General features: G+C 27.3%; 1 protein-coding gene across 1 annotated transcript in view; it reads left to right on the top strand.

The window, feature by feature from the left end:
• The first annotated feature begins 971 nt into the window (after positions 1 to 971).
• The window catches only part of sergef (secretion regulating guanine nucleotide exchange factor), a 23,853-nt gene continuing 8,092 nt past the window's right edge, over positions 972 to 16,732 (top strand). The window contains exons 1-10 of the mRNA XM_073831569.1: positions 972 to 1,058; positions 1,226 to 1,361; positions 1,528 to 1,683; positions 1,881 to 1,975; positions 2,058 to 2,118; positions 4,266 to 4,379; positions 4,491 to 4,553; positions 4,667 to 4,825; positions 4,914 to 5,065; positions 7,156 to 7,207. Of these exons, the coding sequence (XP_073687670.1) occupies positions 1,017 to 1,058; positions 1,226 to 1,361; positions 1,528 to 1,683; positions 1,881 to 1,975; positions 2,058 to 2,118; positions 4,266 to 4,379; positions 4,491 to 4,553; positions 4,667 to 4,825; positions 4,914 to 5,065; positions 7,156 to 7,207 (1,030 nt within the window). The 5' untranslated portion in view covers positions 972 to 1,016. The remainder of the gene's footprint in view (positions 1,059 to 1,225; positions 1,362 to 1,527; positions 1,684 to 1,880; positions 1,976 to 2,057; positions 2,119 to 4,265; positions 4,380 to 4,490; positions 4,554 to 4,666; positions 4,826 to 4,913; positions 5,066 to 7,155; positions 7,208 to 16,732) is intronic.

Genomic DNA, 16,732 nt, shown 5'->3' with positions numbered 1-16,732 from the left:
ATTATAATTTTAATATCAAAATATTTAACTATTGGTTTTAGTACGTATATATGTATCTTTGTTTTAAATACTGAAAATAAATGTTGTTTATATATCAAGTATAAAAAATAATACTATAATTTAGTACGTATGTATTTTTGTTTTAAATACTGAAAATAAATATAGTTTTATATCAAGTATAAAAATAGCATTATAGTTTTATCTTTATAATTATTATAATTTTAATATAATATTGAATTATTTCTTATAGTATGTATATATCTACATTTGTTTTAAATACTGAAAATAAGTTTTGTTTTTATATCAAGTATAAAAATTAATATTATAATTTTATCTTTAATTATTTTAATTTTAATATCATAATATTTAACAAACTGTTTTAATATGTATATACGTATCTCTATTTTAAATACTGAAAATAAGTTTCGTTTTTATACCAAATATACAAATAATTTTATATTTAATATTGTAATTATATACTTTAAATACTTCAAATTATTATCATTTAAATTCCATAATATTTAGCTATTTGTCTTAATAATCTTGTTTTAAATACTGAAAATAAGTTTCGTTTTTATACCAAATATAAAAATTATTTTATATTTGATATTGTAATTATATACTTCAAATACTTCAATTCTTATCGTTTAAATTTCATAATATTTAGCTATTTGTCTTAATAAGTATATGTATATATTTGTGTTAAACATTGAAAAAAAATCCTTGAAATTATTGAAATTCTTTAATTTTATATTTATATTAAAAAGTTCTAACTATATAATAAACATATATCAATATAATTTGTTTTAAGTATTTAAAAAAGTCACATTTAAAAATAAATCATATTTAAATATACAAAAAATAGTAGCAAGAACCGAATCGCTAAGCCCCGCCCACTTTGGTCTTATCGTTTATGCCTCTTATTGCCATTCTACCCAATAATATTTCCTAAATCTGGGAAATCAGTGACGTCTACGCAATTTAATGGCGATGTCATCAATTTGCGCCTAAATCTGATGGAAGGAGCTCAGCTGTCAAAATGTGTACTGTACACTTGGGTACGTTTTATTTACTTTTCTTTGTGCAAAGCTTACACGCTTGCAGTAATGTTATTGTGGTCCACAATCATTCAGTCCACGAGAATACGCGAGATTCACATTTGTCCAAGTATAAATCAATATTAGTCATCTAAAATAATCATACAAATCGTTATTTCGCCTCACAGGGAGCCAACAGTTACGGTCAGCTCGGGCAGGGACACACGGAAGATCAAGCCGAGCCGCGGCGTGCAGACGGCGGACTGCAGGCAGAGCACATCCGCTGTATAACCGGAGGAGGCGGACATTCGGCTGTCATCACTGGTTAGATGGCCTATAACACTATGAAAATAATAGATATTAATGCAAACACTCTGAAAGGAAAGAGTTTAATCCTTAAACTCTTTCTACAAATGCTGACCCTTTATTTGTGGGACGGTGTCGCACACTAGTGGTCAAGTTGAAGTACTACAACAACATTTCTCCACAGAATCAGGTGGCTTGCTGATGTGTGGACAGAACCACAAAGGTCAATTAGGGCTCAGTCACACCTCAGAGGTCATAACCTTTCAACCCTGCCATTTACCTGGGTGCTCAAGAGTTCAGCAGGTGTCCTGTGGTTGGGACTTCTCTGTTATTCTGACTGGTGAGTGATCAAATTCATAACCTGAACTCTGTGACAGATTATTGAGAGCCTGGGTTGAAAAATAAAAGGGCTTGGGTGTTGCAGACATCAGTTAGAGTTTGAGTTTGATTAGATCAGGGGCTCTTAGTTCTGCCTATGGAGACTTCCTCTCGTTTAATTCAGTGCTGAATGACTGACATCTGATCTGTGTCTTTCAGGTGACAGTCGGGTTTTGGCGTGTGGCTCCAATGCATTTGGACAGCTGGGCATCTCGCCAAAAATAACACACTCAGCAGAACCTTTACATGTGAAGGTGGGACTATAATGTGACTCCTGCATACGAGTTTGTATGTGTGTGAGGACTGTAATAATATTATACTTTGTTTTGCTTGCAGACACTAAATGATGCTGTAACTAGTGTGGCTGCAGGCCTCAGACATGCATTAGCAAGTACAGGTAATAAATAAATTAATAAAGTTTGCATTTTATAATTACAATGTGACCCTGGACCACATAACCAGTTATAAGGTTTTCCATTGTTTTCCATTGACGTTTGGTTTGTTAGCATAGGACAATATTTGGTTGAGATACAGCTATTTGGAATCTGAGTTTGCAAAAAAAAAAAAAAAATCAAAATACTGAGAAAATCGCCTTTGAAGTTGTCCAAATGAAGTTCTTAGCAATGCATATTACTAATCAAAAATTAAGTTTTGAAATATTTACAGTAGGAAATGTACAAAATATCTTCATGGAATATGATCTTTACTTTTTATCCTAATGATTTTTGGCATTAAAGAATAATTGATCATTTTGACCCATACAATGTATTTTTGGCTATACCTGCGCTGTTTAAGACTGGCTTTGTTGTCCAAGGTCACATATGATATTTTTTAAAATTATTAACAATGTCTAATAGTATCATTTCATAATTTAATGATTCAGATGATTATATTTGAAATATCAGAATACTTAAATATTTGTCTTAGTATGTACTGTATGTATATTTGTTTTAAATAGATATGTTTTTTAAGCAAATATAAGAAATAATTCAATATTTATTAGTATCATTTTTATAATTGAATAATTATTATTAAATATCATAATATTTTAATACATAATACTTGATTATGTTTCTTAGTAGATATTTATGTATAATAAAAATGTAAACTTTTACATTTTATATTTTAATTTTTAAATAAATAGTAAATATGTTTTATATTTGTTTAAATATTGAAAAATATAAAATATTAAAAAGTTCAATTATTTTAATATTATAACAGAATATTTTAATAATATTTAATTATGTGTACAGGTATTAAATTGTTTATATCATATAAAAAAAGTCACTGTTTTGATAGACATAATTTTGAGATAAAAAGTTGAAAAAGTTGAAATTATTAGATAAAGAATCTAAATTATGATATTTTAAAGATCAAAATTATAGGATATATATTTAATATTATAAATGAATAATTTTTGTATTTTAAACAATGGCAAAAAAATAAGTTGCATTGCATTATATACTGGTATTTTAATTAGGTATTAAATATGTTAATATCATTTTATTTTAATATTATAACTAAATATTTTTTACATTTTTAATTATGTGTAGAGGTATTACATGAATAACTGAAATATTGGATATTAAAAATTGTCTATATTATATAAAAAAGTCGTAATTTTGACAGTCATAATATTGAGATTAAAGGTTAAAATTATGAGATAAAGAATCTAAATTATGAGATTTAAAGGACAAAATTATGGGATAAAAATGTCGCAATTTTGAAATAGTCATAATTATGAGATAAAAAGTTAAAATTGCAAAATAAAAATTCTTAATTATTAGTTTGAAAAGTCAGAACTATGAGATAAAAACATCTAAATTTTGACAGTCATAATTATGAGATAAAAAGTCAAAATTATAAATATCGAATATGAAAAAGTTCCATTATATAGTAGTATTTTAATTAGATATGAAATATATTAATATTCATTTTTTTATATTATGTTTTTAATCATTTCTATTATTATATAATAAATATATATGAATATAATTTGTTTAAAATATTGAAAAAAGAAATAATGACATATTTAATATTATAGTAGGATGTTAAATATATTTAATATTATAATTGAATATTTTAGTATTTTAACAATGGCAAAAAATAAGTTGCATTATATAATAATATTTTAATAAGATATTAAATATGTTAAATTAAAACAAAAACACATTTTATTTTAATATTATAATAGAATATTTTAGTAATATTAGATATCAGATTTTAAAATGTATTATATCATAATTGTTATAATATTGAATTATTTGTCTAATATGTATATGCATATATTTATTTTTAATATCAAAAATAAATATTGTTTTTTAATCAGATATATAAAATAATTTTGTAATATAAGTATTATAATTATTATCTTAAACATTATCTTAAATTAATTGCTTTATTTGTTATATATATAATTGTTTAAAAAAAACTTGTAATAATAGAATTTGCTTTAAATACTAAAAAAAACTATATATATATTTATTTATTTAATTGTGTTTTTTGTGCATATGTGTGCGTGTGTGTACATGTGCGTGTCTAAAGTATCAGGTTGTGTTTATCAATGGGGGACTGGCCTGTCGAGTCCCGCTAAGAGAATGTTAAATCCCCAACCTGTTCCCACACATCTATCCTCTAAGGAGCCTTGTCTTGTCCCAGGTAACATTCACACACACACTTAAAGCCTAAAGCTTGTGCTGACTTTCTTTCAGGGTTTGATCACGTGATATATATACACACTATCACTTGTGCTGACTTTCTCATCTGCAGGGTTTGATCACGTGACCCCTCAGAAGGTAGTTGCCGGCTCCACCCACTGCATTTGTTTGACAGGTGAGAGTACTTTTCAGTCAAATCAAACTGATTTTGTCTTCTACCTGTATCTGATTGGTCAGGATAGAGACAGAGGATCTTAAGAGTTTCATATGAATTTCGCATTTCTACAGTCAAAGGTGACGTGTTTCTCTGGGGAAGCAATAAACATGGTCAGCTGGTCAGCGAGAGCCTCTTCCTGCCACTTCCTGCGGCTCTGGATCGATCTCTGCTGCAGGGCGAGAGAGTGACTGACGTTCAAAGCGGCTGGACGCATCTTGTCGCAAAAACAGGTGAGTCATTCTACACATTTTCTCACACAAGTCTTACTTGAAGCTTTTTTTTCTGGTGATATGGTTAACACATATTGTTTATCCACAGAGAGTGGACGGGTCTTTACATGGGGCAGAGCAAATTATGGACAGCTAGGACAGACCAATCAGAGTATGGAAAAAGAGTCTGACGTTTCAACAAGCTCTGGACAAAGTATAAGCCGCCCCGTCGAGGTTAAAGCTTTATTTGGAGCAACAACGGTATGTTTTATGTAGAAAAACCAATGTGGTATGAAAAAAGACACTAATATTTAAGAAATGAAAACAATTATCACAGAAAAATGGAAGCTCATTATTGCCATGTAACAAAAAAGCATTTGGTGATTTGGTGAATTTTAAATATGAGATTAAAATTATGAGATGCAAAATCAAAATTATGAGATAAAGAATCTAAATTATGAGATTAAAAGGTCAAAATTATGGGATAAAAATGTTAGTTTTGACATAATTATGAGATAAAAAGTTGAAATTATAAAATTAGTAAAAATCTAAATTATGAGTTTAAAATGTCAAAACCATGACATACTAAGTCATAATTATGACATAAAGTCAAAATTCTGAGATAAAAACATCAATATTTTGACACAGTCATAATTATGAGATACTTAATACTAATAATATAAATTATGAGATTAGGTCAAAATTATTTATTTATTTAACGTCACAAATCAAAATTGTGAGATTGAAAATTGAAATTATGAAATTATCTAAATGTTGAGATTAAAAGGTCAAAATTACGGGATAAAAAATATTTTGACAGTCATAATTATGAGATGAGAAAAATGTAAATTATGAGATTAAAAAGACAAAAATTATTATTAAAAAGTCAGTCATGATGAGACTATTATGAGATAAGTCAAAATTATGCGATAAAAAGAAATTGAGATAAAAAAATTAGTCATGAGATAAAAGACAATTATGAGATAAAAAGTTGAAATTATGAGTTTAAAATGTTAAAACTATGACATACTAAGTCATAATTATGACATAAAGTCAAAATTCTGAAATAAAGACATCAATATTTTTACTAAATACTAATAATTTAAATTATGAGATAAAAAGTAAAAATTATGAGAATAAATCAAAATTACGGGATAAAAACGTCACAAATCAAAATTATAGGATTAAAAATATCACAATTTTGAAATAGTCATGATTATGAGATTAAGTTGAAATTATGAAATTTAAAAAATATGAGTTTAAAAAGTCTAAATTATGAGATAAAACAAAAATTTTGAGTTATAATTAAAGTTGAAATTGAGATAAAATTCTAAATTGTGAGATACTTCATAATTAGGAGATAAAAAGACACAATTATGACAATTGAAGTAAAAAAAAATAATTATGAGATAAATTGAAATTATAAGATAAACTAAATTATAAGGTTAAATGTCAAAATTATAGGATAAAAAGTCATAACTTTGATGTAGTCATAATTATGAGATAAAAAGTTAAAATTATTAAAAAAAAATGGTTTAAAAAGTCAAAACTATGACATACTAAGTCAAAATTGTAAAATAAAAGCAAAATTTTGACATAGTCATAATTATGAGATTATGAGAAAGAATCTAAATTATAACATTAAAAGGTCAAAATTATGGGATTAAAAATGTCACAATTTTGAAATATTCATGATTATGAGATTAAGTTGAAATTATGAAATAAATGATTTAAAAAATTAAATTATGAGATAAAAACAAATTTTGAGTCAAAATTATGAGTTAAAAAATTGAAATTATGAGATAAAAATTTAAAATTGTGACAGTCATAATTAGGAGATAAAAAGACAAAATTATGACAATTATGAGATAAATAGTTTAAATTTTAGTTTAAAAAATTTAGTTTAAATAATGGGATAAATCAAAATTACTAAATCAATTATGAGATTAAAAAATAGAATATAATAGAGATAAAAACTGAATAATGACATACTGATCATGACAAGTCATAATTATGAGATAAGAAATTTTGAGTCATTCTTATGAAATAAAGCTTGAAATTATGAAATAAGTCAGGTGAGATATGACAAACTAAGTCAATTATGGGAAAAGAAGTCAAAATGATGACAGACTTTTTCTTTTGTGGTGAAAATGGGCTTCCATATATAAATGACCCTTTATCACTTGTACTTTTATGTTTATGGCATACAGAATTGAGCTCATATGTGGTCACATATACACTCATCATTACAATGGCTTTGAAAGCAGCCAATCAGAATTAAGAACACAACTATGAATGTATTTATTGCTAAGATGACATCAGAGCTCACTGGAATAATGTTCTTTGCTCAGAGGCAAGAGAATGCAGTATGTATTGTCTTCCAGCAGGAGGCGAACACACTCTGTACATTCCCACAATGCTTTTCTCATCCTGCCCAGAGACACAGCGCTGATTTAAATTGAAGGTCATCGCTTACCTTAGAGCATGCAGCATCTGTGGGCATTCGTATTGAAGAGAGTGACTCAACGACACTGTATTTTATGCTCAATCTCAGGTTTTATGCATTCGGTGCGTCACTGAACCTTCAAATTAAAGAACAGCCTTCAAGATATTGTAACTGAGAGAAAAGAGACATTTGGCATTCATGTCTTTTTGCATTTTTTTTAAAGTTCAAGTTGGTGCAGAGAGGGACACATTGTCCAGACATTATCATGACTTGCAAAACATATTTCTATTTGTCACGATCTCCTTGCGTGACTTTGTTTTGTGCTTTCGCCATTCCCCGTCTGGTCGATGGGCCTCATGTCATATTTAATCTTCAAAAGTTGCTTATGCTACAATGTCCTGCCACTGGCGACCCGTCCGCCCGGCGTGTGTTGATAAAAGGAAACGAGGACGGTATTTTCTATAACACCTCAAAAGGGAGGGAGAAAGTGTAGCAGCGTCTGGAGGCACATTTAGCCTTCGGTGACAAACGGAATCTAAAGTTTTCAAGCTGAATTGTGGTTGACGGAAAGACTTTGCCTGAGGCTTGAAGGAATGGTTCTTTTATCATTGACTTACCCTCATGTTGTTCCAAATCCGTGTGACTTTCATTCTTCTGTCGAACACAAAAGGAGATTTTGAAAAGTCATATGATAGATTTGTGGGACATATGCAGTGTTATTGTTAAATGGAAAAAAGTAAACTGTAATAAAGCTCAAATAAAATAAAACTATTAAAGCTGTTCTAAATGTAAACTTAAACTAAGTGAAAATTTAGCTTTGACAACTAATCACAACTACTAACTGGACTCTAAAACTGAAAACAAAAAAATACAACTATTTATTAAATAATACTAATTATCACATTAATATGGAAGCCCATTTCCGCCACATAAGAAAATCATGCTTTGGTAAATCATAATTATGAGATTAATAAATTACATAAATCAGAATTGTGAGATAAAAATCTAAATTATGTGATTTAAAAGTTAACATAAAAATTGTTAAAAAAATATTTAAAAGTCAAAATTAAATAATAATAATTATGAGATAAAAAGTTCAAACTATGAGATATGTCAGAATTATGACAAAGACAAAATTTTGAAATTGTGGTAAATTGCCACATAAAATTTTTTTTTTAATTAAAATGATGATTTATGTGGTTTTATATTAAATTTATGTAAATAAATAAAAGTCATAATTATGAGATTAATAAAAAAAGACAATTTTATGTGATAATTTGAATTTTTATGTCATACTGTCTCATAATTACGATCTCATTATTACTAAGTTTGACTGGAAATATTTTTGAAATTCAAAAACTAATCAGAAAATATTGATTAAATTATGGACTTTTGACATAGTTATAATTATGAGATAAGTAATATGCAATATGAAATAACTGAATTCTGACAGACAAAATTTCATGTGGTAATTTGAACTTTTGTGTCATACTTTTGACTTAATAAATAATTATTACTAAGTATGAGAAGAAATTTTTTTAAATAAAAATTGTTACAAAATTACTAAAAATTAAACTAAAATAAAAATGAAAAATATTTAAAAAAAATGTAAAAATCAAAAATATTAATAAAAAATATGAACTGTTATAAAACATCACCATTTTGACAGTCATAATTATGAGGCATAATCTCATAGTTTAAACTAAACATACTATGATGTAATAATCGTAGTATGAATAGATATATATTTTTTAAATACAAAAACTAATCAAAATTGCAAAAGAACATAATTGTTACATATATATATATATATATATATATTAAAATGATTAACTATGTAAATAAATATCTGACAGTCATAATTATGAGATAAAAAGTTTAAATTATGAGATAAAAAAAACAGAATTATGACAAAGACCAAATTTTATTTGGTGATTTAAATATTGTCATGCTTTTGATTACCTCATCATTTCGATCTTATAATTATTCCTAAGCATTACTAGAAGTATTTTTGAAATACAAAAACTAATTAAAATAACAAAAGCACATAATTGTTACAAATTACAAAAATTAACTAAATTTAAAAAATAAAATAAATGTAAACAAATCTAAAATATTAATTAAAATTAAGAACTATGTAAATTAAAAAAAAGTGAATTATGGCATAAGACAACATTTTATGTGGTAATTTAAATTTTTATGTCATACTTTTTATTACTAAGTTTGACTTTTTGAAATACAAAAAAATGGCAAAAGCACATAATTAATAAATGATTAAAACATTACAAAATTACAAAAAGTTAACTAAAATGAAAAATAAATATAAAAAAAATATTAAGTAAAGTTATGAACTATGTAAATAATAATTCTACTATACAGTTATTCTACAGTAGCACAAATGGCTGAAATTGTAAGACATTATTTACTGATAATTGTCTCTTTTAAATTGCTGCTAATGAATTTCGGAGTCACTGAGCTAAACTTGAAAATTGGATGGGTTCGATTTGTGAACAAATTAATGAGATTAATATTTTCATGATATCAGAACGAAAATAGTGATTTAATGACTGATTTGGAAATTGCTACTAGTTTGAACCCTCGAAGGAGAGCTAAGGCAGATATTATGATTTTCAATCTATAATGCCTTGCATTTTAGTGGAATATAGTGGATATGGGCAGCATTTATGATAGTTTTACACTGCTTTTGTATCCTTTCTGAACCTTGAAAGCATCAGTCTGTCTCACAAAGCTTTTAAAACCATAAATTGTACTAGTTTGTCAGTTTATTTGAACACCCCTGACAGTCTATATTGTGTCTAGACTGTTGTTTAGACTCCAAATCCATTGTTAAAACCCAGTTCCCACCCCTAAAAGCATATTGGCCAATCACAGGGAAGCTGACATATTCACTGGCTCCAGACTGTGAGATTTCCTATCAGTAGATGAAACACAATACTTTTGGCTAAAAACGACTGTGTTCCTTTCAGGATCCAGAGCTGAACTCCCGGTAACATTTCTTAAAATGAGTTCATTCACACTTGGAGGTGCAGCCGACAGCCAGTTTCACACTTCCAGCCAGAGCGCTGGAGTCTAGCTGTCTGTGTCTGAACTCCCACAGTGCAGGGCTGTACCTGAGGCTTCATCACAGTGCCTTAACATGTTTGGTGTGGGGACACTCATCCTGCACTTCATTATCAGAGGCAGATGGGAACAACTGTAGCTAAATAAACAGCTGTCGGCACTGACCAGGATGTCAGGGTTCTATGTTTTTATCTATATCAAATATATAAACAATATGGTTTCAGTTTCATTTTAGACTGTATAATATTGTTTGTATATTATATAAATAATTATCTAAACATTATCTATAATAAAGAGTATACACACACACACACACACACACACACACACACATTTACATATTGCAAACATCAAAATGTATTTACTTGATTAACTATATCCTTTATAGATATTAAAATTAGGGGTGGGCATAGATTAATTTTTTTAATCTAGATTAATCTAGATTAAATCTTGGAATTAATCTAGATTAATCTAGATTAAAATGGCTAATTTGAATTCTGCTGAAGGCATTCAGAATATGTGTGCTACCCAAATAATGACTTAAAGTCTTTGAGAATGGATTATAAAGCTCATAAAGCTGTTCTATGATAATTTGTTGATGAAAATAAATTATGTTCAATTAGATGTAGCCTACTTGTGTTTACTAACTAACTAACACTGAAATTATTTTTTCTCCCTATTAGATTGTGTTTTTTTAACGCAAACACCTACCCAGCCCATTACATGTTACACCGTACTTTTATTTTGACAGGTTGCCGTGAAGTTTCTGTGTCATACAGTATGATATGATGCTAGTTTTCTCAAATGAAACGGTAAAAGTGACACTCACAGCAGTTTGGGAGATTGAGTTTATCTGTTCATGTGAGATGAAAATGCCAAAAATTACCGGGAGCGTCTCGTGTGTTTCAGTATGCGTGTAGTAAAAGCTCATCTCCGCAATGCATACATACAGCTAGGCAAACGGAACATATCGGATTCATATTAAAACGGTCTTTTTGCATTTCAGGTTTCACATACACTAGTCCATATCGCGATTTGAATTAAGTGACTGACCAACATTTGATTTATGAATCCAAAAAACGACGAATTTACGTGGCATTTCGCTATAGTAGATTCGGTTTTTATGAATGGAGGACAACGCGATCCCGTCTGTGTTTTGGCGGAGGAGACTTAAACGCGCGACCATATTCTACAGTCTTCGGTATACATCCGCGTTAAACTATCAACGTGAAAGTCATCATAGCTTGCGTAGTTTAGACCCAGCTCCCAACCCAAATTTGAGAATAGATTAACGGCGATATTTTTTTTATCGCGCGATAAGAGTTTCACGTTAACGCCGATAACGGCCCACCACTAATTAAAATACATTCATTTGACATTTTTATATTTTGTAATATTAATAATATGAATAATCATATATAACAGTAATTATGAATAACTGCTATGTCAGTGTGTTTTATTTTTAGCAGATATCAAATATATAATGTTTTATATTAAATTGTTTATTTTGTAATTTGAACAATATGAATACTCCATAATTATCTAAATTAAATTTAATGTTAATGATATATTATATTATGCATTTATGCTTTATTTAATGACACCTTTGATCAATTTTAGGCCTATAGATATTGAATTAATTGTATTTTATTAAAATGTATTTTTTATTCAATCTTTTTAAATTAATTTTTAACTTGATGTAGATAATATAGATTATTCATATACAAATTACAAAATATAAAATGAAATATAAAACATTGTTTATATATATGTATGTTCATATATATGTATTATATTATGCGTTTATGCTTTAACGGCACATTTGATCAATTTTAGGCCTATATATAATTAATTAATTGTATTATTTTTTTTATTTAATTTTAATTTATTTTTATTAAATATGTTTTATTTATTCTAATTGAAAATTATTTTTTTATTTTTATATAAATATAGATCATATAGATTATTCATATTATTCAAATGACAAAATATAAAACATTGTTTATAAATGACATTAAAAAAATCTGCATTCTTATTCAAAAGTCAATATTTTAAGATAAAAAGCCAAAAATGATAACAGATATAGTAAGTCTAAAATTATATAAATTAAACGTAATATAAATTATATATTATAAGATACAATTATGCTTTTTAACGGCACATTTTATTAAGTTTAGGCCTGTATATAATTAATTAATTGTATTAATTGTTTAATTTTTTTATTTGATTTTAATTTATATTTTATTAAATGTATTCTATTTATTTTAAATGAAATTGTATTTTTTTTTATATTTAATATTTAATTTTTAAAATTTAATATACATATTATAAATTATCCATATTATTCAAATGGCCAAATAGAAAACATATATGCATATTATGCATTTTTTATTTTTAACTGTACATTTTAGGCCTATATATAGTTAATTAATTGTATTAATTATTTTATTTTTATAGTTTTTATTAAATTTATTTTTTATTAAATGTATTTTATTTATTTTAATTGAAATTTAATGACATTTTCTTATTTATTAATTTTACAATAATTTTTAATTTAATATAGATAATATAGATTATTATAAAAAATATAAAACAAAATATAAAACATTGTTTAATATAAATATATGACATCAAAAAAATCTGCATTTTTTTAATTCAATATTTTAAGATGAAACGTAAAAATGATGACAAAAACAAAATTTTATCTCATAATTTCAATCTCATAAGTATAACTAATTTTTGAAATGCAAAAACTTATCAAAATAGCAAAAGCACCAAACTGTTACATGTATTATACTTATTTTAATTAAAATGTAGTTAATTTTTATGATTTCATTATTTTACATTTTTATATATATATATATATATATATATATATATATATATATATATATATATATATATATATATATGACCCTGGACCACAAAACCAGTCATAAGGGTAATTTTTTTAAATTGAGATTTATAAATAAGATTTCCATTGATGTATGGTTTGTTAGGATAAGACAATATTTAATTATTTATAAGATACTATTTGAAAATCTGGAATCTGAGGGTGCAAAAAAATCTAAATATTGAAAAAATCGCCTTTAAATGTTGTCTCAATGAAATTCATAGCAATGCATATTACTAATCAAAAAATGTTGATATATTTACGGTAGGAAATTTACATGTTTTCAAGAAACATAATCTTTACTTTTTGCCATAATTTTGACCCATACGTATTGTTGACTATTGCTACAAATATACCTGTGCTACTTAAGACTGGTTTTGTGGTCCAGGGTCACGTTTACATTATTTAATTAGAATAAGATGGTTTGCATGACAATAATAAGAATTTTAGGGAGGATTGTGCTTTTTGTTGTTGGCTTCAGATGTCATTAAGGTGACCTGTTTTTCTAAAATGTTGGTTGTTGGCCAGAATAAGTGGTCTAGACTTTATGCTGATAGTCAAAAGCCTAGCTAAGCAAGACTAGTGTTTAGTCTACATGTTGCAGCGTCCCTTGTCACTGATCTGACAGCAGTCCTTAATGTTTGGACAGTCCCTGTCCCCTTGTCCCCCTGTCCAGTGCTGTTTTAAATGGCTGTGAGTTGTGTTTGTATGCCGTGGGGTCAGCTGGGGACGGATGAGTGGATGTGAGGAAGAGGCTTGTTTTGATAGTGATGGCCAGAGAAAAAGACTACATCAGGACAGATCATTCAGAGGAGTCTGACAGGAGGCTCCTGCTTTTGTTTGTACTGTATAGGGCTGTCCCTGAATAGTCGAAGATTCGATGCATCGATATGCGGAGCCTGATTCGACCACCGATCTCACAGTCGAATCTTCGCGGGTGAAACGAGCATCATACCATTTTGCCAATATGGGGGTGCTCAATGTCTAATTGCACACAGAACTACTGGTTTTGTACGGTTATATTAAGTTATATACAGCCTTTGGTTATGATAATGCAGTAAAAACAAAAGTGAAAAGAAAGAAGCGTTCAGTAAATATTTTTAACGTGTTTGTGAATAATTCCAACCACCCCTGTGACAGATTTAATTTTCACTTTCTCTGATGCATGACGAGATGAGGACCATCTTGACGCGTTTTTGCAGTTGGAGGCGCCTCTTTTGAATGGTTTTCTGTTGGCAGTGAGCGTTCTGTGCCCTGTTTATGCGCCCCCGGCTGCTGCGCCTCGCGTTTTGCAGGAGCGCCTGAAGTTGAAAAAAAAAAATCAACTCTGAGCGGAAAAACACCCAACGTCATTCGCGTTCTTTTCCATTGTCCAATCGAATGAATGGAGATGCGGGTCTTCTGTTGTGATGGCGAAAGTTTACCGTTGCTTAAAAAGTCCGGAGACTGCAAGAAATGGAGGAGAAACCTTTGGTGTCTATCGTGGGTAACCCGGAGCTGTATTATTTAGGGTTTCTGCTAATATGACAGTTTACTTAACAGCAAAAAACTAAGTTAGAGCGCTCGCGCTATAATCCTTTGAATTGACTGACAGGACAGCTGTTTTGGTCGTTGCTTAGCAACATAAAAAAACCGCAGCACACTGCTCTTTCATTAAAAGTCACCAAAAAAGGCAGTGCTGTGCGCCTCGCGTTTTTAGAACTAAAAGACGCGTTCTGTGTTTTTATTTAAACCTAAATAAGTTTGTCTGTCAGTTGGCAGGCAGTTTTGGTCGCTTATAAAATAAAATAAAAATAGTTTTACCCTCCTGCTGACTATAGTGTCGTGCCCCTCCGGCCCTCCCAACCCATTCCCACACGCACATAAGATGATTCGACTATCGGTCGACTATAGAAAGATTCGAAAATTCTGATTCGACTATGAAAATTCATAGTCGGGGACAGCCCTAATTACAATATAATAAAACTACTTATTTTGTACTTTTACTATTAGTTGATGTAAAGTCTATGACAGTGTGCAGTGGATGCAAGTGCATCAATATTAAATTTCCTATAGAAGTTTGCTGTTTGATTGCATTGAATTTCATTTGTTATTTATTTAAATTACAGTTTCATCACCAACTAATAACGTTTTTGGTCTCTGACCTACCAGTATATCATCTACTCATGCACACATATCATTTATTTCTAAATGTATGTACCTGTATATTCACTGAAAGCTATATTAAAATGATTAGGAATGAATGAATAAATAAATAAATGAAAAAACATTACTCAGAATATTCAAAATGATTACATAAAAGTATGTTCATATAGTGTGAAATCACAGATGAATAAATTGTAATTATGCTAGTATGTTAGTAACAATTATAATTATAAAGTTACAATTATGAGATACAAAATCAAAATTATGTATTTAAAAAATTGTGTCATAGTAATTATGAGATAGTTATGATTATGGTAAAGATTAAATATTTTGCTCACGTTAAGAAATGATCTATAAATTATTTTACATTAAAAATGTACTCTGTAAATTACTGAAGTATTATTGATTAAATAATTAATTCATAATAATAATACATTATTAAAATAAAAATGAAATATGCTTGATTTAAGAAATTATCTGTGAATCATTTGACATTAAAGATGAATACATTAAATAAATACATGCATAAAATATTTAATGAATCTTTCTAAATAAATTGAAGTATTCTATAAATTATCAAAGTATTAATAATTTAATAATAAAAATTGTAATAATAATAAGTCATTGAATGAATACATTGAATACATGCATAAAAATATTCAATGTATTATTCTAAATAAGTTGAAGTATTCAATAATTGTAAAATTAATAATTAATAATAAAAGTATTAAATTACAGATTAAAAAAATATGATCAATTTAAATAATCTGTGAATTATTTGACATTAAAAAAGAATACAATAAATAAATACATGAATAAAAGTATTTAAATTAATCATTTTAAATAAATTGAAGTATTCTAAAAATTATTAATTATTTAATAATTAATAACAATAAATTATTAAAATAATGATAAAATATGCTCAAGCTAAAAAAAGATCTGTAAATTATTTTACATCAAAAATTAATATATTAAATAAATACATGCATAAAAATATTCAAAGAATCATTCTAAATAAATTGAAGTATTTTATAAATTATTACATTATTAATCATTTACTAATTAATAATAAAATAAATTGTTTAAATTGTTTTTTAATAATGTTTTATATTTTTAAACAATTTATGAATACATTAAATATTCAAAGAATCATTCTAAATACATTAAAGAATTTTATAAATTATTAAATTATTAATAATTTAATAATCAATAAATAATTATAATAACTTATTCAAATAAAGATGCTCAACTTAAGAAATATTTGTAAATTATTTTACATTAAAAAATTAATATATTAAATACCTGCTTAAAATATTCAATGAATCATTCTAAATAAATTAAAGTATTCTATAAATTATTAATA

The sequence above is a fragment of the Garra rufa genome, chromosome 25, assembly GCF_049309525.1.
Source record: "Garra rufa chromosome 25, GarRuf1.0, whole genome shotgun sequence".
Taxonomy (NCBI): Eukaryota; Metazoa; Chordata; class Actinopteri; order Cypriniformes; family Cyprinidae; genus Garra; species Garra rufa.
The sequence above is the reverse complement of the archived record's forward strand: the minus strand, read 5'-3'. Positions and strand labels throughout refer to the sequence as shown.